Source organism: Syzygium oleosum, unplaced genomic scaffold, assembly GCF_021117445.2.
Source record: "Syzygium oleosum isolate NSW1041296 unplaced genomic scaffold, Sole_v2.1 Sole_v2.65, whole genome shotgun sequence".
Classification (NCBI taxonomy): domain Eukaryota; kingdom Viridiplantae; phylum Streptophyta; class Magnoliopsida; order Myrtales; family Myrtaceae; genus Syzygium; species Syzygium oleosum.
This window is the reverse complement of record NW_026607549.1, coordinates 645,865-666,799: the sequence shown is the minus strand read 5'-3', so window position 1 is coordinate 666,799 and position 20,935 is coordinate 645,865. Positions and strand designations below refer to the sequence as shown.

At 42.4% G+C, this 20,935-nt stretch overlaps 2 protein-coding genes across 2 annotated transcripts; both read right to left on the bottom strand.

The window, feature by feature from the left end:
• Positions 1–8,061: 8,061 nt before the first annotated feature.
• On the bottom strand, positions 8,062–9,661 carry LOC130134606 (26S proteasome non-ATPase regulatory subunit 14 homolog). Its single transcript, XM_056308020.1, has 3 exons — positions 8,928–9,661; positions 8,682–8,849; positions 8,062–8,158 (listed from the first exon to the last, which is right to left on the bottom strand). Exons 1-3 carry the CDS (start codon positions 8,994–8,996, stop codon positions 8,153–8,155), a joined length of 243 nt encoding a protein of 80 aa, XP_056163995.1. The 5' UTR covers positions 8,997–9,661; the 3' UTR covers positions 8,062–8,152.
• LOC115667843 (DEK domain-containing chromatin-associated protein 2-like) lies at positions 8,234–15,120 on the bottom strand. Its single transcript, XM_056308029.1, has 3 exons — positions 14,984–15,120; positions 9,398–9,761; positions 8,234–9,327 (listed from the first exon to the last, which is right to left on the bottom strand). Exons 1-3 carry the CDS (start codon positions 15,118–15,120, stop codon positions 9,247–9,249), a joined length of 582 nt encoding a protein of 193 aa, XP_056164004.1. The 3' UTR covers positions 8,234–9,246.
• Between the last annotated feature and the right edge of the window lie 5,815 nt (positions 15,121–20,935).

Here is a 20,935-nt window from a genome sequence, read left to right as displayed (position 1 = left end):
GTCCATAATTATATGTAATTTTTCAGTTTGTTGAATCGACTGAGTTAAACTTGAAAAATTACTTATTAATAATCTTTCTTATCGATTCGCCCAAAAAAAAAATCTTCTTATCGAAATTAGATATGCCAGACTTGTTACTCATATTATAGTATATGTGAGCTTATGAGTTATGATTGTGAAAGTTTATGCATGTTGTATCAATACTAATATTTTCCAATTGAAAAAAATAGACTAAAGGTACAAAATGGAAAAAAGAAAATTCGGAAAGAATAACAAAGAAAAAGAGAGAAGAGAGAGTTGTTAAGAGAAGAAGAGAACCAATTGGTAGGGGTGTCAAAACTGAACTGTATACCGGAACCAAAACATGAACCGACCCAAACCGGCTTGAAATTTTATGTTGTTTTCTGTTCAGGTCTCATTATGTTCGGGTAACAGTTCTAAAATGGGTATTGTAACGTGTTTTGGTTCGGTTCAGGTCATAACACGTACCTAACCGAAACACGTTGCTTTACCAAAAACATACTTTGTTTTCGCCACTCTGCGGGTTGAATCGAAGAGAGAGTTCTGGAGTCCAGAGAGTTGCCTATGACGTTAGACTTTGTCTTCACTTCACCTCTTTTCACGTCTTTTCACGTGTCTCTCTCTCATCTTCTTGAGACTTTGTGAAGACTCTAACACTCTGTCTAGTCTCCCCCAAACTCACTCCCCAAAGCATACTGTCATGCCCCGAACCCTACGAGCGCGCGATCATCCCTTATAGGTCGTCAAGTACGTGACATCCCAGGACTTGTTGCTGACCCAAACCGAATCGCTAACGAATAGCATAAGCAGAAGCAAATACAAACTCTCCATACAACATACAATTTAACGGGATAGTCAAGAAAACACTTCACATAAAAACCAGCAAGTCATTATAAGCTCACAAAGATAACCCAAGGAGGTTTACACAATTACAAACCTCACACGAAGCCACTTCCTAACGAAGCCATGGATACAAAAGGGAGGTTAACTTAAACTCCTCTACAACAGGGCATTCAAAATGATGACACATCCAATGCCCAACATCACCCCAGAACTCCGAACCGCACGTGACAACTACTCGTCATTCCAAGCCTAAGATGTTTAACAACGAGTGATGAGATAAATCTCAATAAGTAACTACCTAAGCCTCGCTTAGGCTAACACGTACCTCCGAACAATCCTAATCATACAATACCGACATCCAACATGTCATAATAATCACAGGCACCCTTACCTTACCTTGGCACATACACATGCCCTGCACATTAGAATCCCACCATAACATGGCCAATTGCCCATCAAGCTTGCGCAAAGCAATTCATGGCATAATCATGCATACGCGCTCATCAATTAATTTAGGCAAAGCATTCCCCAATGCAAATCGCACTCATTAAGTCCAGATTATTAATGACCCCTCGGGCCACCGAACTCCCGCCGGTCTTCTGGCGTAACCAGGCATCGTCCCGCTACGTCGGCGACGGCAACATTGGGGATCGAACACCCCCCAGCAAGTCGGGTACCCAACGGCATTCTACTTAGTAGCATCGATCCAACCTCCACCACAATTGACATCATCTGGGATCGAACACCCCCCGGCAACCCCGGGTACCAGACAGCATCCGAATTCCCGCCGGGCATCGTCTAGAACTCCCGCCTAGACGGAACGTGTCGTGACCACACCTCAACAATCATTACCAATTCTTATCTTTGTAAATTAGCCCAATATCAACTAAATCCGTCAAAATGCTACGATAATACCGAATGATTCTCGAGAGAGAGAAAAATCGAAAATGTACAAAACCGGAGCCAAACTGGGTTGTTGCGCATTGACCGAAATCCTTTTTAAATAAATAGTAAATCAACTCCAAAAATTCTAAATTTTGGATATGTCATATAAAACATCTTGATAAACATTTTCCATGAGAACTCGAAACCCAGTTCGAACTGTAAACACCTCTTTTTGTCACTTGAAGTCAGACAAAATTTAACCCGTCCGGTCAGGCCGCCTGACCATCAAAATACATCTCATTCAGTACCCAAATCACTTTGGAAAGCTCTGAAATTTTTATATGTCATAGACACGAATGTTCTTAACAATTGTTATGATAGAAGTTTGTTGAAAAGAGGTCTGAAAAAATTTATAGAAAATCGGAAAGACCAGAAGGTCGGATGAACAGTAAATCCGGCAGACTAAACACGGTCCGAAAATGGACTCCCGAATGACCTCAAATGATCTCCAAAAATTCCAGATTTAATATATGTTATACTTCAAGATGTTATGAGCAACTTTCATGATGAACATTCCTCAAATTCGGCCCACACAAGTCTCCACAAAAATAACAAAACACAGAGGCAGTGCAGTAGCGAATTCGAAAATCAACCAATCAAGAATCATCAAGCAAGCCAAGCTCAATCAACCACTAAACCAACTATCCACAGCCTCTAATCCACCCCTAAACATGTCCATTAGTAACCCATTATCCTAACCAAGGCTTAGGAAGTACTTACTAGGAATCCTAAGCAAGCAAACCAAGAAGAAGAGGCAGCAGCAACTCTGGCGGTGAGCTGAGCTCACAGTGGCTGGACGGGCGAGCGGCGGCACTCATGGTGGCTGAGAGAGGCGGGTAAAGCTGCTGGTTGGCTGGAATGGAGAAGCGAGAAGCAGAAGCAGCAAAAACAGAAGCAGAAGAAGCAGCAGCAGCGGTGAAGCAGAAGCCACGAGGAGCAAAAGTCCATCATGGGGAGGAGTGGGTGGAGTCAGCAACGTGGAGGAGTCCATCATGGAAAGTCAGCAACAGCAGCAGCATGGGGGAAAAGCAGAGGAAGTCAGCAGCAGAAGTAAGGCAGAAGCAGCAACAGCAGGGACGTGGGTCTGCAGAGGGCAGAAGTCAAAAGCAACGTGGGGGAGCAACGGGGAAAGAGGGGGAAGTTAGCGGTGGAGAGGTCAGCAATGTGGGGGAGGAGAGAGAGAGAGAAGAGAGAGAGAAGAGAGGGAGAAGAGAGGGGGGGCTTCAACATTATCTCCACAAAAATAATTTGTCCAATTTTCCTTTTTTCGCATTTCCGATCAACCCGACGATTAGCTACGTTTAATGAGATGACGTCCGACAAATTAGTCGTGGAATTCTTAAAACTTCGATACCCAATTCGGATTCTAATTAATGGCCAAATTCAATCGAACGCGACTTTAGTGTATCTCGAACTAACGAGTGGCTTTTAAAAATTACGAGTATCGATTCGTGACCGATTTGATATCGAGCCACATCTAAGTTTACTCAAGCCATGGCAATCTCGGTTGTCATGTAATTGTGAGGTCAATCACTAGTTCGGAATGACGCGATTGTTCGGATTAGGTTTAGGATCGTTCGAAATTAATACAATGGCCAAACGGAATCACCCGCGATCCAATTGCACGACATTTGCAAATAATTCTATAACCATCCTTGGATCGGCCTTTAACGGCTCAAAATATTCCATCGCCAATCCTTATGGTCGAAATGTCAATCCATGGCCAAGTTCTTAGGGTCCACGTACTTGATTCCTAGCTAGCCATTCCCTAACGGTTAGTCTACTCGAAAGTGAGCAATTCCGAGCAAGATTTCACTGAAAGCGCATTGAAGAAATATTCATTTCATACATCCCGAAAATGGGTCGAAATTCAAAATGTCATACATACTCTCTCTCTCTAGTACCTAGTACCCCGTAGCTGGCCCTCCGGATGAGCCTCCACATCCCTCAATGCACTTCGAAATTCAAACAAGTCACCTTCCACTTCTCTGTCTCTTTCTCTTCACTCTCCAAGAACACAAAGAAGTCAGGCATAGGGACATAAACACTTTTAGTTTTAGTGACGGAGGATTTGGGACCAGTGGTGCTGTTGGTGCCGCTCGGCCCGAGACTACTGTTCTAGATCCCGGGATGCCACCGGGTGGTCGAGTTCGCAACATGCGGACCAGCGGTGCCTTCATCATCGTCCACGCCATCATCTTCTTTGGCCTCATCACCATCTTTAAATAGGGAAAAAGGACAAAAATCGAAACTTTAGCAGTCACAAACCTTGGTCGATCTTGGGTTCTTCCAGATTTGCTACCCTCCCCCCACTCCCTCCTCTCCATCATCAGGTTGGGGCCGAGGTCGAGTTCGGCGGAGAAGGAGGAGTCGATTGAGGCGCGTGAGGAGAGAGTGATGGCGGGCAAACTTGGTGAAGAAAGACCAAAAAAGGGAGGACAATCTCTTTCGCTAGACATCTCTCACGATCTTCTTCTTTTTCTAAAATAGGAAATCGAGCCTGATTGTGCCCTAGAGGCTAGAAATGCAGATGCAAAAAAAAACAAAACAAAACAAAATAAAAACCCGAAACCCGACCCGACCCGACCCAAGGTTTCAGCTAGGGTTATTTGAGATTCGGGTAGTGTTTGGGTCAACTAGAACACACATCTCCTATGGGTCGGGACGGGTCGGGTAGCTCGAAAACTTGACCCGACCCGATCCATTGACACCCCTACCAATTGGTGGAAGAGATCTTGGAAGGATGACACCGTACCTCCTGAGAACCCTCCTTTCTAACAAAGGTATAGATATATTTCTATAAACCACGTCAAATTAGTTTACTAGTCTATTTCTAGGAACTTTAAGGTAGCACTATAAACCAATGTGTATTAAATGTCAGTTGTTATTACCAAGGACTTTCCTTTCATGTATGGTACGGAATTGGTCGTAAATTATGTCATTTGTCTTTAGGAACTCTAGGTAAGACTACATAACTAATGTTGTATTAAATGTCGGTTGTTGTTGCCAAAGAAATGTCACTTTGTAGTTGGTAGGAGGATGAAGTTACCCTAAACAAGATATAGGAGCTGCTGGACTCCTTGATTTTAAGAAGTAAATTAAGCTTTGGAAGAGATATTTTCATTTCAAATTTCAAAGGATGTGAATGTAGAATGGTATACATGCATCGTATGAGTCGAGGCCATCTAGTCAAGTAAGAAAAAGCTGTCATAACCATCGAAAATGTTTACATATAGGAAAATTGACGTGACATTGAAGGGACTTCCTCCCTTGATAACAAGAGTAACTCTAGCCAAACGTATAATATACGTTTTTGGGGTCATTTTAAATTGAGTGCTCTTGGCATACTCGTGTTAAATATAATTTATACGGTAATTAATTCAATCTATAAAAGTAGTGATTATACATAACGCGAGAGTAATCATAGCATTAAAAAATTGGAAGTTTTTTCATACCACCTTCTTTCCCTCTCTCCACTTCCCAACATACGTTGGCAGCTCTAAACTGTATCACAGCAGTAGCTCTAGCTATGATGGTGGGGGTGATGGGTTTGGTCAAGGATCTCTGCTTTTTGTGGCACTTTTCTTTGTTTTGTACACTTTCTTGTGATTGAACCCATAATGAATTGGACTATTTGTGTTTCGAATTGAAGCGAGATTGTCTAGGTTTCTATACTTGCCATTATGAAGAAGGTAGCAAAGTATAATCTTTCTTCTTTTCTTTTTTCAATGGAGAGACCATAATTTGTAAAATCAAAACGACAAGTATTGGCTATTGTTGGCACCTCAAATTTTGTTCAAAGATTTTCGTTGCTCTTTAAAAAAATCAAAGAGACTTAAAGACTAATTGATAAGCTAATGGTTGGAAATTAAAGGGACAATGCCATAATTTGTTCATGTACTTTTCTTCAATGTTCAATTTGGATCTCATGTTCTTTCAATGGGCCAATTTATTCCTTCAATTCGATTTGGTAAGATCGGCATCTTGACATGGCAATCCAACTTCGTCATGGGACTTGTGTTTGTTGATGTGTTTTTACCCGTCAGTGCCATATCAACAAAAATTGTAAAAAAAAAAGACTAACAAGAGAGGAAAATAAATTAGAAAAAAAGGAACATACATGAACTAAAGAACAACACAAGCTGGAAAGAGAAAGGGGGTTCCGTTGAATGATGCTGTGCAGCTGTGTTCTTTTCTTGATCACATATCTCCTTTGATGGGCGTCATTAAGTACTAAGTCACATGCTCTATATTCCAAGGGTGTGTTTGTTTGAGTGAAATAAGTTTCCGCAAATTGATTTCTGGACTTTTTCACGTGTCTGATTTGTTGAAAATGATTAGTCAATAGAGAACTATTTACAGCAAAAAAAAAAAATGTAGGCTTAAAGTTAGGAGAATGAACTCCGTAACAGGAAAAGGGGAAAACATTTTCTTTTATTATGAATTGTTCCTCGAAACAAATACACCCTAAGATGAATTTTTAAAGTAGTGAGCATGTGCTTATTAATTCTACGTTACCTTCAATGTCATAAACAACCGCCAAAGGCGACAACCAACGAGGGTTGGCCTCACCGGCTTGGGGCGAGGTTGAGCCTCGCTAGAGGCCAACGAGGATCGGCCTTGCCGGGATTTGGTGAGGGGTGACCTCGCTAGCCTCGAGCAAGTCTCGCTTCGCCAAATTCAGAGAGGGCCCTCGCCAGCCATCACTGAGGCTCGGCGACTAGTGAAGGAAGAAGGAAAAATAAATAAAGAAAAGCAAAAAAATATAATAAAAAATAATAATTTTTTTAAAATTTGTCTATGTCAGCATCGGCCTTGCCACGTAGGACGGCCGGCGTCCACGTCAGCAATTTCTAGTCAAAATTGGCCGAGTGAACTACATTGGCAAAATGTCAAAAGGTTTATGACTCAATGGGCCAAATTGAAAGGTTTGGGACTGAATTGGTATAAGTGCAATAGGCACTACAAAAAAACATGTTCTTTGCGACGGATTTTGGGACGAAACAATCGCAAAAATCCGTCGCAAATCGATTTTGCGACTAATTTAGCGACGGAAAAAATTCCGTCGCTACTAGGTCGTCGCAAATTTTTGCGACAGAAATTTTTTTTTCCGTCGCAAAAAAATTCGTCGCAAAATTCGTGGCAAAATTCATCGCAAAATGCATCGCAAAATTCGTCACAAAATTCCACTACAAAAAAACATGATTTTTGCAACGAATTTTGCGACGAAAAATTTGGAAAAATTCGTCGCAAATTGAATTTGCGATGGAAAAAATTCCGTCGCTAATAGGTCGTCGCAAAATTTTGCGACAGAAAATTTCAATTTCCGTCGCAAATTTGCGACGGAAAAAAATTCGTCGCAAATTAGCCACGAACACTATCCGTCGCAGAATTCGTCGCAAAATTCGTCACAAATTAGCCACGAACACTATCCGTCGCAAAATTCGTCGCAAATTAGCCACGAACTTTATTCGTCGCAAAATTCGTCGTAAATAATTCATCGCAAATAATTCGTCACAAATTAGCCACGAACTTTATTCGTCGCAAATGTAGTTGCAAAATTCGTCGCAAATATCGACGCAAATTTCGTCACAAATTTAGTCGCACATTTCGTCGCAAAATTCGTCGCTAATTTGCCAAAAAAAAAAATTTGGTCAGTAATTTGCGGTGAAGTTATTCGTGGCAAAATTCGGCGATAATTTGCCACCAAATTTTTTTACTTTTGCCATTAACATTATTCATGAACGAATTTAGCAACGATTTTTTATTAATTCTTTTGTGACGAACTCTGCGACGAATATCGTTTAGGGACAAAATTAGCGACGAAATTTTATTTTTGCAACGAACTTTTGTAATTTGTGATCGTACGATAAAATCATTTATTTTATTTTTCGATTTTAAACCTAATTAAAAGCAAACTTAATTTTTGGAACTTATATTTAACATTGATTAAGCACTTAATAACATCAAAATATTATAATAATATGAAAATGAAATACATTCATCTACATTTTCCACAAGAATGACATAAATAAAGAACCAAACTGAAAGGTACATTCTTCCTCTTCAAGATAGACCTTCTCAATTGACGAACTATCCAACCAAAAGGTGTTCTCAACCTTGTTATCAGAAAAAAGTTCACAGAATATGTTCTTGGCTCCACCAAGTCTAGCAGCCAAACCTTCTAACCTTCTCCATGTCAACTTAAGTAGCTTCATGTCAATGGTTTCAGGTGAAGTCCCCATAATGAGGCCATAATGAGGCCAAGTAGAATGCATAATGGCCATAAGGACTTTTTTGCTTCGTACACGATAGTTGCGGTGGATGCGTTGTAATTTATCTGTCATACCTGTCCAGAGTACGCACCAAGAATCGTGTAAAGCTTTGACTTTAGATTGTCACCTATAAATTTTTGCCCTGTCGCTTTTCATTGAATAGGTCTTTGCCAATCCTTTTAAAAAAGGATCTTTGCAGTGCACTTTCATGAATAGTTTTTGGAAGAGAATATACCAAAGAATGAACAACACTACACCTAAAGCATAAAGCACATGTCCTTAGCTTTTGGATGATAAAACCTAAATTTTTCTCCTCCGAGCCTTGGACACCCAAAATAAAAATCCAACTAAAACAAGGATCTGAATTTGAAAACAATCATTCGTTTTGCAAGAAACGACAGCTTCTCAACATCTAGTTCAATGAAAGTCTATATGCATCGCAAGCTAATTGATCTTAATTAATTAGGAAAACATGGACACTAGATGAAAATATGCTTGAGCAGAGGGCCTTGTCTTGCGTTGTCCAGAATCCACCTCTAAGTGACTGGTGCAACCAATTCTCTAATCTAGATGCGACAGATTAAGACCTTGACTTACCTGAACAGTCTGTTCATTGGTTTGAGAATGTGTGTCAAAACGGCGAAGCGTCAAGCCATCTGTCCATTTCTTCTTGTGAAGATTAAGTAGCATTTTTTCCTCCAGTTCATTCTTTCTGTAATTGATGGCAATTGAGTAATAGTGTCTGTTCAGCCCATAGATCAATGCCTAAAAATATGAAGTCAACCCCAGGAGATAAGATCAAAACTCAATATTCAAAGAGAGCATTATCTGGTCAGCACTCACTTGGATGGACGGTTTGTTGAGATGTCCAAGGTTGGAGGTTGTCTGCCTGGGTTCTTGGCCAAGCATCATGGTTTGTGGGTTGATCAAACGGAAGGCATCAATCACCACCTTCCCTTCGACACTCTAAATGGGATCCACAACTACTGCAACCGCACGCTGATTTAAAGCCTCAAAACTCTGATTTTATAAGAACACATCACAAGTATAAAGCAGCCTTGTTAACAATTGGATCCAACTGGAAACCTATAACCAATTATAGTCTAGCAAAAAAAAAAGACATAAGAAACCAATCATACACGAATGCAATAGGCTATGGTCATCAACCCACTGTAAACCATGAGGAAACAATTAAAGCTGGAAACATACCATTGGGAATGTCCTTAAGCTGTATACCACGACCCTGAAATACCAGCAAGCCATTAATCCCTTGGAAAAAAAGATTAAAAAAGAGAGTCCAAGCGTGCCAGTACCTTTTCGATGGAGAAGCCCTTGCTGGAGGGCGTCCTGACGAGGGCAGGAGCGGAATACAGCTCCACCAATGTCCTTTCTCTGGTGGGCCGCTCGATTCCGGGCGTCACCGAATCTTTCTTCGCCGCGCTCGATTTCCTCCTCCTCTTGGGCACGCCCTGTTTCTCCACGGAGCTCCCTCCTTTCGGATTCTCCTCGCTCTCCTTCTCTTTCCGGGCGTCGTCCCCATCGTCATCTTCGGCCGAGGCCTCCTCGTCGGAAGCCTCGGCCGGAGCGGCGATCTCTCGGTCCTCTTGATCTGCCTCCTCCACCTCTGATTTCTCGGGGAGCTCCTCCTTGCCCTCGACGGGGGAGGAGCCGCTGCCCCTTAGCGAAAACCCTTAGCGAGCGCGAGAGGTTTGGGGGTGTGGGGGAGAGGGAAGAAGCAGAAGCGAGAAGGAGAAGGAGAAGCGGAAGCAGATCTCATATGATCGAGAAAGAGGGAGAGAGAGGGAGAACAGTGAGCGAGAGAGAGAGAGAGAAATTGGGCGTGAGGGCGGGGCTTTGGGGCGCTCTTTTTTTAATTAAATTTGCGACGAACTTTATATTTCGTCGCCAATTTTAGCGACGAACCTTATGTTCGTCACAAATTTTTGCGACGGATTTTGTTTCCGTCGCAAAAATTTGCGACCGATTGCGACGGATTCTGTCGCAAATTTTTGCGACGGCTTTTTTTTCCGACGCAAATTTTTGCGACGGATTTTGTTTCCGTCGCAAATTTGCGACGGATTTTTTTTTCCGTCGCAAATTGCGACGGATTTTTTTTCCGTCGCAAAAATTTGCAACGGATTTTTTTTTCCGTCACAAATTTGCGACGGATTTTTTTTTCCGTCACAAATTTGCGATGGATTAATTTTTCTGTCGCAAATTTGCGACGAACTAATTTGCGACGGATTTATTTTTTCCGTCGCAAATTTGCGACGGACTTATTTTTCCGTCGTAAATTTGCGACTGATTTTGCGACGGATTCCAAAAATAAAGGGCATTTTCCAAATCCGTCGCAAATTTGCGACGGAAGTGATCTTCGCGGCACATGGCGCCCATTTTTTCAAATCCGTCGCTAATTTGCAACGGAATTAGCGACGAAAATGTTTATACCGACCAATTTTTCAAATCCGTCGCTAATTCCGTCGGAACCTTGAGTAGATATGCTTCTTACAATGACACATTACTCATATTTGATGAATTAGTAAATGTCATGATCTAATTCGTCTAAGGGCGGCAAGTCTGGTGATGTTTTTTTTTTTTTTCATTAGAGCAGCGGAGGAATGTCAAACAACTATGGGAGGTTGTTGCGAAATGGGCCGATGTGACTAGCATTACGAACACTGTGGAGAAACATGACTGATGTGGATGTCGTTGTTACAAACAGACTCGATTGACGCTTTCTCAAATAACAATAGGGCTCTGATACCAAGTCAAGAATGTGATAAAAAAAATTAAGAGCAATATATATATATATATATATATATATATATATATATATCATTGTCAAATGAAGAGTACACGAACCTATTTATCGGTTTTATAGGATGACTATCTAAAAGGGAAAATATCAATTACAATCAATTAAAGGAAATATAGGGAATCTTCTAAATATTTCTCTAATAGAATGCATGCCCTCTATTCATTCATCATTCAGATGTAACCCTTTAGGAATAATTCATCTAATTGGTTAGATCAAATTGGTTAGGTCTAAATAAGAATATCTCTTTTATATGATCTCCTATACATATTCCCATATAGATACATTGACTTTACATTTCATACATCCACCCGATTCCGATCTATTTGAAAATTGCTATAATTTATTTACCCATATATTTACGCATACATAAGAGCTACATGCGAAGGAAACCGCCATATTCAACTAAATAGATATCTGTGTTATCTATATCTAAGTCTTGAAAAAAAAGAGGATAAGATTTGCACCTATCGAATCTAAAAAAGCTTATTTGGGACGAGAGCATTTTAAAAGATTATCTAATATCTTGAGTTTATAACAGATCTTCTTATCTAATTTGAATTTGTAATATCTAATCTCTTTTAGAATTAGACGTGTAGCAAATCGTCCAATCTCTTTTGAATTTGAACTTGTGACAATCATCCAATTCGTCTCTACTTTCGTCGCAAAATGGTAAATTTCGTTGCACAAATTAGAGACGGAAAATAAATCCGTCGCAAAATTCATCGCAAATTTGCGACGGAAAATTAGTCGTCGCTAATTTGCGACGGAATTAGCGACAAAAATTTTTCGTCGCAAATTTGCAACGAATTTTGCAACGGATTTATTTTCCGTCGCAAATTGGCGACGGAATTTGCGACGGAATTTTTCCGTCGCGAATTTGCGACGGATTTCTAATTCCGTCTCAAATTTGCGACGAATTTTGCGATGGATTTATTTTCCGTTGCAAATTTGCGACGAATTTTGCGACGGATTTATTTTCCGTCGCAAATTTGCGACGGAATTAGAAATCCGTCGCAAAGTTTGTCGCAAATTAGCGACGAAAAATTTCCGTCGCAAAATTCATGTTTTTTGTAGTGAGGGTTAGGACTTTTTTGGTAATTTTCCCCTCTAATCAACATGCATCAAATTTAAGGTTGTGGGAATTATTAAATTTGACAGTCTCGAAACCATCTGGCCTTTCTTTAGTATTACCGATAAAGAAAGTTTTATAAATTATCTCATGATTTTTCTATGTATTTGTGGTGATTTGGATAAATAATTCTTTTTCTAGAATCTCATATTCATCAATTTTCACTTTAGATCCAACCAATGCAAAAGATATGTGGACTATCTCATTTATTTCTTTACGAACTGAATTTGAGTAGCATCGCCAATTAATTATAACTACTAATACTGTGGGTGTGAGAGCGAGTCCATAATTATACGTAATTTTTCAGTTTGCTGAATCGACTTAGTTAAACTTGTAAAATTACGTATTAATAATCTTTCTTATCTATTTGCCCAAAAACAAAAATCTTCTTATCGAAATTAGATATGCTAGACTTGTCACTCATATTATAGTGTGTGTGAGCTTATGAGTTATGATTGTGAAAGTATCAGTATGTTGTATCAATACCAGTATTCTTAAATTGAAAAAAATAGACTAAAGGGACGAAACGGAAAAAGGAAAATTCAGAAAGAATAAAAAGAAAAAGAGAGAAGAGAGAGTTGTTAAGAGAAGAAGAGGACCGATTGGAGGAAGAGCTCTTGGAAGGATGACACCGTCCCCCCTAAGAACCCTCCTTTCTAACAAAGGTACATATAGATTTCTATAAACCACGTCAAATCAGTTTACTAGTCTATTTTTAGGAACTTTAAGGTAGGACTTTAAACCAATGTGTATTAAATGTCAGTTGTTATTACCAAGAGCTTTACTTTCATGTATGGTACAGAATTGGTCGTAAATTATGTCATTTGTCTTTAGGAACTCTAGGTAAGACTACATAACTAATGTTGTATTAAATGTCGGTTGTTGTTGCCAAAGAAATGTCACTTTGTAGTTGGTAGGAGGATGAAGTTACCCTAAACAAGATATAGGAGCTGCTGGACTCCTTGATTTTAAGAAGTAAATTAAGCTTTGGAAGAGATATTTTCATTTCAAATTTCAAAGGATGTGAATGTAGAATGGTATACATGTATCGTATGAGTCGCGGCCATCTAGTCAAGTAAGAAAAAGCTGTTATAACCATCCAAAATGTTTACATCTAGGAAAATTGACATGACATTGAAGGGACTTCTTCCTCTGATAACAAGAGTAATTCTAGCCATTTTTGGGGGTCATTTTAAAGTGGGAGCTCTTGGCATACTCATGTTAAATATAATTGATACGGCAATGAATTCAATATCTAAAAATAGTGATTATACATAACGCGAGAGTAATCATAGCATTAAAAAATTGGAAGTTTTTTCATTTATTTATTAACGAGTACCCCTTTTCTTTTCTTTAATAATTTAAGTTTCCTATCCCAAAGATCATAGAGGAACGAAAGATATAATCGGTGGAGCTTGATCGTCCAAACCAACAATTAATTGAAACATGGTTATTGCAATATAGATACAGGCCCAGGATAGATCATTAGTTTTTTTTTTTATTGAAATATTCAATGCCCAATGTCTATATAAAAAGTAGGGTTAATACTACAAAACATTTCCAAATTAGTACCTCAATTGGCTCTGTTGACATTCTGTCTAATATCCTGGTAAAATACATATGTTTCAACGGACGTGGACGATGATAGATCCGATGTGGAAAATCCACATGTGTTGATAAGCATGCACTTTGACGGAGGGTAGATTTGGGTCAAGGACATTAGTTTTGGATTTTTTGTGAGCAAAAAATTAGTCTGGATTAATATGTTGTGACATTTCGAATTTCGATCCATTTTTTGGATTTATAAAACGGGTATTTCATCAGTGTACTTATATTAAAATCTCGCCCGGAACTGATCATTCTTGAGTTATTTTTAAATTAGAGATTTCGCTAGAATTGCACTCGATCGAATTTGGCCGTTATTTAGAGCCCAAACTTTGGTGTCGAATTTCTCGGAGTTTCGTGACAAATTTAATTGGACGGTGTCGATATTATTATGACCAGTGTCGACATTGCTCGGGATAAGTGAAAAGAGAAATTTGAACCAGGTACGGATTTGAACTAGTAAACCTCCCTCGTAGTGTGTTTTGTTTAGTGTCTGTGGGCCAAATCATAATCTCGTGGGCCGTCAGATCGATTTCGGATTTGAATGTGGGCCGTCGAATCGCACTCGAGTGCGTTGACTTTCCCACTCTCTCTCTCTCTCTCTCTCTCTCTCTCTCTCTCTCTCTCTCTCCTACCCGCGCATGTTCCCCCCCCTCGGTCACTTCCGCTCCCCCTCTCTTTTCCCACACGTCCACTCATCCCTCTGCATGGTAGACTTTTTCCCCCCCTCTCCCTCTCTTCCTTTTTCTCTTCTTCTTCTTCTTCTTCCTTTTCTCTTCTTCGGTCGTGACTCCTGCTTCTTCTCACCCGCTCGCCTCCCTCTCACCGCCCGGCCACTGCACGCCATTCGACCCGCCGCCGCACGCTGCCTTCTCATCAACAAGCCACCACCACCTCGGCTCCACACCAATCGAGCCGGGCGACCACCCGTCACCGGTCCGCCCGAGATGCACGCGAGTGCTGGCCTCTGCCCGGACCAACCGCCACCATCGTTCGTCGCCGCTGCGCCCGCCGCGGTTCGGCGCTGCCCAGGCACTTGTTGGCCCGTCCTCCGTCGCCCGCGACGCCCGCGACGCCGCCGTACCGCCCCCGACCGCCGCGCGACCATCCCTTCCCTCTGTTTTTCTTTTCCCCGGCGCCTTCCCCTATTTTGGCTCCCAGGCTTTGCCATTGCCGCGCGCCACCATTCTGCCCGCCGCCACTCCACCTCCGCCACCCAGCCTCTCCCCTCAGCCACCTCCGCCGCCCTGCTGCCCCCCCTTGGCCACCATCACACCCCCTTCCCCTGTTTTTTCTTCTTCCCCGACGCCTCCCCTGTTTTTGGCTCACCCCGGCTCCGCCGCTCACCCAGCAGCCGCGCCCAGCCGTCCCAGCCACTGCGCGCCACCGTCCCGGCCGCCGTTGCTCCGCCCGCCACCACCCAGTTGCCCCAGCAGCCGCCGTGCCCGTACCTCGCCGAGCTCGCTGCTGCCCCAACAGGCCATTTGGGCCTTTGCCGATTTTCCGTGGGCTTGGACTTAGGTAAGCGACTCCCTAAACCCTACCTAGGACAATCGGGTATTGTTAGACTTGTTTAGAGGTCTGCTTATTGAGATTTATCTCATCCCCTGTTGTTAAACATTTTCAGGTTGGAGTGACGGATAGTCGTCACGTGCAGTTCAAAGACCGGGAGTGACCTTGGGCATTTGATGCTTCGCTTCATCTTTGGATGCCCCCTTTTGTATAGTCAAGTAGGCTACCCAACCACCACCCCCTTTTGATGATCGTGGTTTGAAGTTAGTAGCCAGGGGTTGATGTTATGTATTGTGAATGCTATAGGTAATTGCCAAGCTTGTTATGCGTATATTGATTTGTGCAAATATTATCCTTTGGTCATTGTTTATTATTTGGGTTGTTTAATTTCCGCTTCCGCTTGCGTTTGTCGTTGGGTGTTTCGTTTGGGGTGGCGGCGCGTCCTGGGACGTCGCGTTCAATACGATCATCGAAGGGGTGTCGCAAGCCCATTGGGGATCGGGGCGTGACATCCCCGTTGATTTGGTATCAGAGCAAGGTCAGCTCGATCCAAGTTGGTCGAAGCCTAGAGTGATAAGGAGCGATGACTTTGAGGTAGTCAGTTAATGAGACTTATGTGCCATGCGTGCCCCAGACTATTTGATTATGATTGCTAAGTGATTTTATGCAATGACATGTGAAATGCAGGTGCGTCAGGAGTTGAGGTAAGTGCACGAACTCTGTTTGTTGTGATTGGGTGTTGTTTATGATTGGCTGCCTGCTTAGTGAATTGTTGTTGCGATTCACTGCCTACGGCTTTAGACTGGTATAGTTGGCCTAGATCTCTAATTTCCGAGTGGAATTATAGCAGGTAAGCGGGTGTAAGACCCAGTGAGAATGAGCAGTCGAGGTAGAGGTCGAGATCGAGGTCGAGGTCGTCTGGCCCCGCAAGCTAGAGTTGCAGAGGATCCCCGAGTTGATGGAATTCTGAGAGTACTAGAAGAAGTTGGGATTTTAATGGATAGGCAGACTGAAGAGCGAAATGCTACTGTTGCTGCTGCTAAGGCGTTGTTGCCGCCGCCAACAGAGCCAATGGGAATAATGGGAATCATGGGAACAATGTGAATGATGGGAACCCTGGTCAAGGACAGGTAAATGCAAACAGACCGATGTCCAAGCTGGTCGAGCAATTTTTGAAGTTGAAACCCCCGAAGTTTGATGGGAGAGGTGATACTGAGGCTGCACCTCGGTGGGTGGAAGAGCTAGAGAAAGCTTTCGAGGTGCTGGGATGCACGGAAGAAGAAAAAGTAACCCTAGCAGTCTACCAGCTTTAGGAAATGCAAGCGATTGGTAAAGAGCCACCAAAGGTCAAGTGTTCCCCTCTAGTACTGCCCTGAATTGGACTGTTTTTATCGAGATCTTCAATGGCAAGTATTTCTCGGAAAGTACCCGAGAGCAGAAATTGGCAGAATTCATGAGGCTTCGCCAGGGTCAGATGTCGGTAGACCAATATGAGGCCGAGTTTGCAAGGCTGTCCGAGTTTGCCCCAAGAATGGTAGAGGACCCGACGGACAAAGCCAGGAGGTTTCGAGATGGGCTGAAGTCGGACCTCCGCAGTCAGATGATATCATTGAACTTGAGAGGTTATTACAAGATTTATGATCGGGCTCAGGCAACTGAGCGTGATTTGATGGATCGGGCTGCCGCCCCTGATCGCAGTATGCCCGGGCTAGGGACAATCGTCACGTTGGAAAGAGGCCAATAATGGGAAATAGTCGCTTCGTCCCTCCCATTAGGAAGAATATCGGGAAGCCGGCTCACCATTCGAATACGACTTGTCGATTTTGTGGGGGAAGACACGGAAATGGGCCTTGCTCGAGTAGGGGTGGAGTATGCTTTGGATGGGTGGCCGAGGTCACCAAGTGAGAAACTGCCCGAACTGACGGGTTAGGCCGCCGATACAACCGTGGTAACCGCGAGTAAGACATCAAGCAGGAGCTGCTCCACCGAATAATCAGAATCGACTATGGGCGTAAGGAAAAGTGTAAGTTGTGGCTGGGAAGAAAGCGGAGGACTTGTCTTAAGGGTCTAAATACGATGTGTAAGGATTTTGGTGTATTATAAGTGATTTTTGGAAATTTTAGATTCAAATGGTCGTGTAAGATGTATAATTGCTCATGGTAAATTGACGCAATCAGTTTTTGTATTTTGGAATTACTGATGATATCCTTTGACAAGATTTGGATGAATGAGTTATCGCTTGGAAATTTCGGATTTTGTAAAGAACTAGGGCGATTGTTTTTGGGAGACCGTTGGATTGAAATTGGATGGATTGAGCTTTGTCATTGAGGTGTAGAAAGATAACTATCCTTTGGTTAACTCGTTGGTTAAGGAGTCAAGGCTAGAGGACATAGCCGTGGTATGCAATTTCCCCGGTGTCTTTTCTCAGGAATTGCCGGGATTGCCACTTGATAGAGAAGTGAAGTTTGTGGTTGAGTTAGCGCCATGGACAGAACCGATCTCAAGAACACCCTATAGGATGTCGTTGTCGGAATTAAAAGAATTAAAGGTCCAAATGCAGGAGTTGCTGGATAAAGGCTTTATCCACTTGAGTGTGTCTCCATAGGGAGCGCCAGTGTTATTCGTGAGAAAGAAAGATGGGTCTTTGATGTTGTGCATTAACTACAGACAGTTGAATCAGGTGACCATTAAGAATAAGTACCCACTACAACGACCTGTTGGATCGGTTGCAAGGAGCATCGATATTTTCTAAGATCGACTTGAGGACGGGTTACCACCAATTAAGGATTAAGAAGGAGGATATACTAAAAACGGCATTCAGGACAAGATATGGGCATTATGAGTTTACGGTAATGCCGTTTGGATTGACTAATACCCCTGCTGCCTTTTATGGATTTAATGAATAGGGTATTCAAAGAATTTTTGGATCAGTTTGTAATCGTGTTCATAGACGATATCCTGGTATATTCGAAAAGTTCCGTCGAGCACGAGTTACATTTGGAAAAGGTTCTACAGACTTTAAGGGAACATGCACTCTACGCTAAGTTCAGCAAGTGCGAATTCTGGTCTCACCAAGTGGCATTTTTAGGATATGCAATATCCGAGGAAGGAATTTCAGTGGATCCGACAAAGATTGAAGCCGTCACGAATTGGCCGAAACCAATGACAATAACCGAGGTTCGGAGCTTCTTGGGTCTAGCAGGTTATTACAGACACTTCATGGAAAGGTTTTTGGTATTAGCGACACCGTTGACGTGGTTACTAAAGAAGGAGACGAGGTTTCAATGGATGGATAAGTGTGAAAGGAGTTTCCAAGAGTTAAAGTAGAGATTGACGACCGCGCCAGTGTAGACAATCTCGTCAAATCTGGGAGGATATGAGATATATAGTGACGCGTCGCTAAGGGGATTGGGATGCGTCCTAATGTAACACGGAAGAGTAGTGGCATACGCATCGCGACAATTGAGACCGCATGAACTGAATTATCCGACGCACGACTTGAAATTGGCCGCGATTATCTTCGCCCTTAAGATTTGGAGACATTACTTGTATAGGGAGAAGTTTCAAATTTATACGGACCATCAAAGTTTAAAGTACTTATTTTCCCAAAAGGGATTGAACATGAGATAGCGTCGTTGGATGGAACTCCTTAAGGACTATGACTGCGATATTCTGTATCACCCCGGAAAAGCTAATAAAGTAGCGGATGCACTGAGTCGGAAATCGACTATCGTGCATATGATGGTCAAGGAATGGACTCTATTGGAGGGAGTTCGGGATTCAGAGTTTAAGTTTGAAGTAAGTCATGTCTCAAGTCTACTTGCCACATTGAGGATTGAACCAGAAATCCAGACTAAGATTAAGGATTTACAATCGACAGACCCGGAGATTCAGAAGATTTTGGGTATGGATGTCACAAAAAGGAAATCGGACTTTCAAGTATCCGAGGATGGGATTCTGAAGTTCCGTGGACGGTAATGTGTACCCGGTGATGCAGAACTAAAGGAGGAGATTTTGTCAGAGGCTCACTATAACAATTACAGTATTCACCCGGGTAGTACGAAGATGTATCAAAACTTGTGACAGCATTATTGGTGGAACGGCATGAAAGTGGATGTAGCTAAGCACGTGGCTAAATGTTTAACATTCCAACAAATGAAGGCGCAACATTGCAAGCCAGGTGGAATGTTGCAGCCATTGAAAATCCCTGAGTGGAAGTGGGAACACATCACTATGGACTTTGTAATGGGATTACCGAGGAGTTAGAGGGGCCATGATTCAATTTGGGTGGTAGTTCACCAATTGACAAAGTCAGCACACTTTCTGCCGGTGCGAAAGGACTTCACCTTGGAAAGGTTTGCCGAGATATACGTGCGACAAATAGTCCGTCTTCACAGAGTGCCAGTGACGATTACTTCAAACCGTAATCCTAAATTTACTGTCGTTTTTTGGAAAAGTCTTCATACGACATTAGGAACGAAGTTACAGTTTAGTACGGCCTATCACCCTCAAACGGATGGCTAGTCTGAAAGAACAATTCAGACTTTGGAAGATATGCTGCGGGCATGTGTATTGGATTTTAAAGGTAGTTGGGAGGAACAGTTGCATTTAGTTGAATTTGCCTACAACAATAGCTACCAGCTGAGTATCAGAATGGCACCATTTGAAGTACTGTATGGCAGAGCTTGCACAACACCGGTTTATTGGGATGAAGTTGGTGAGAGGAGCATCACGGGTCCCGAGTTGGTTCAAAGAATCACGAAAGCAGATCAAGGTGATTCGGGACAAGCTTAAGATCGCTCAGAGCCGCCAAAAGAATTATGCAGACCGGAGACGTAGGCCTTTAGAATTTCAACTGGGAGATCACGTTTTCCTGAAAGTATCGCCGATGAGAGGAATGTCATGGTTTGGCAAGAAAGGGAAGTTGAGCCCGAGGAAATACGAACCGGATCCGACCCACGTGCTGAATTATGAAGAAATAGATGTGGACGATAGAGTGTCGTACGTGGAAAGGCCAGTAAGGATCGAGGACAGAATGGAACGAATGTTGCGGAATAAGAAAATTTCGATGGTCAAAGTAATTTGGGAGCATCATGGAACCGAAGGTGCGACATGGGAAAGAGAAGAGCTGATGCGACACCAATACCCCCATTTGTTCGAATAATTGGGTTGGGTTGTAAATTTCGAGGACGAAATTTTTGTAAGGGAGGAAGAGTTGTGACATTCCGAATTTCGACCTATTTTTGGGATTTATAAAACGGATATTTCGTCAGTGCGCTTATAATAAAATCTCGCCCGGAATTGATCACTCTTGGGTTATTTTTAAATTAGAGATTTTGCTAGAATCGCACTCGATCGAATTTGGCCGTTATTTAGAGCCCGAACTTTAGTGTCGAATTTCTCGGAGTTTCGTGACAAATTTAATTGGATGGTGTCGATATTATTGTGGCCAGCGTTGACATTGCCCGGGATAAAGTGAAAAGTGAAATTTGGACCGGGTGTGAATTTGAACTAGTAGACCTCCCTCGTAGTGTGTTTTATTTGGTGTCTGTGGGCCAAATCCTAATTTATTAATTAGGATTTTTCGAGTACGTTGACTTTCCCACTTTCTCTCTCTCTCTCTCTCTCTCTCTCTCTCTCTCTCTCTCTCTCTCTCTCTCTCTCTCTCTCTCTCTGCCCGCGCACGTTTCCCCCCCCTGGTCACGTCCCCTCCCCCTCTCTTTTCCCACACATCCACGCATCCCTCTGCATGGCAGACTTTTTCCCCCCCTCTCTCTCTTCCTTTTT

What these genes read in the sequence shown, in the direction of transcription:
- LOC115667843 (XM_056308029.1), bottom strand. Translation starts at nt 15,120, where the DNA reads ATGGCCTGTTGGGGCAGCAGCGAGCTCGGCGAGGTACGGGCACGGCGG. An exon ending in CGGCTGGGCGCGGCTGCTGG is followed by an intron (nt 9,762 to 14,983) that starts GTGAGCGGCGGA and finishes GTTTTCGCTAAG; the next exon opens with GGGCAGCGGCTCCTCCCCCG. An exon ending in AGGGCTTCTCCATCGAAAAG is followed by an intron (nt 9,328 to 9,397) that starts GTACTGGCACGC and finishes CTGGTATTTCAG; the next exon opens with GGTCGTGGTATACAGCTTAA.
- LOC130134606 (XM_056308020.1), bottom strand. Translation starts at nt 8,996, where the DNA reads ATGATGCTTGGCCAAGAACCCAGGCAGACAACCTCCAACCTTGGACAT. An exon ending in TCAACAAACCGTCCATCCAA is followed by an intron (nt 8,850 to 8,927) that starts GTGAGTGCTGAC and finishes TCATATTTTTAG; the next exon opens with GCATTGATCTATGGGCTGAA.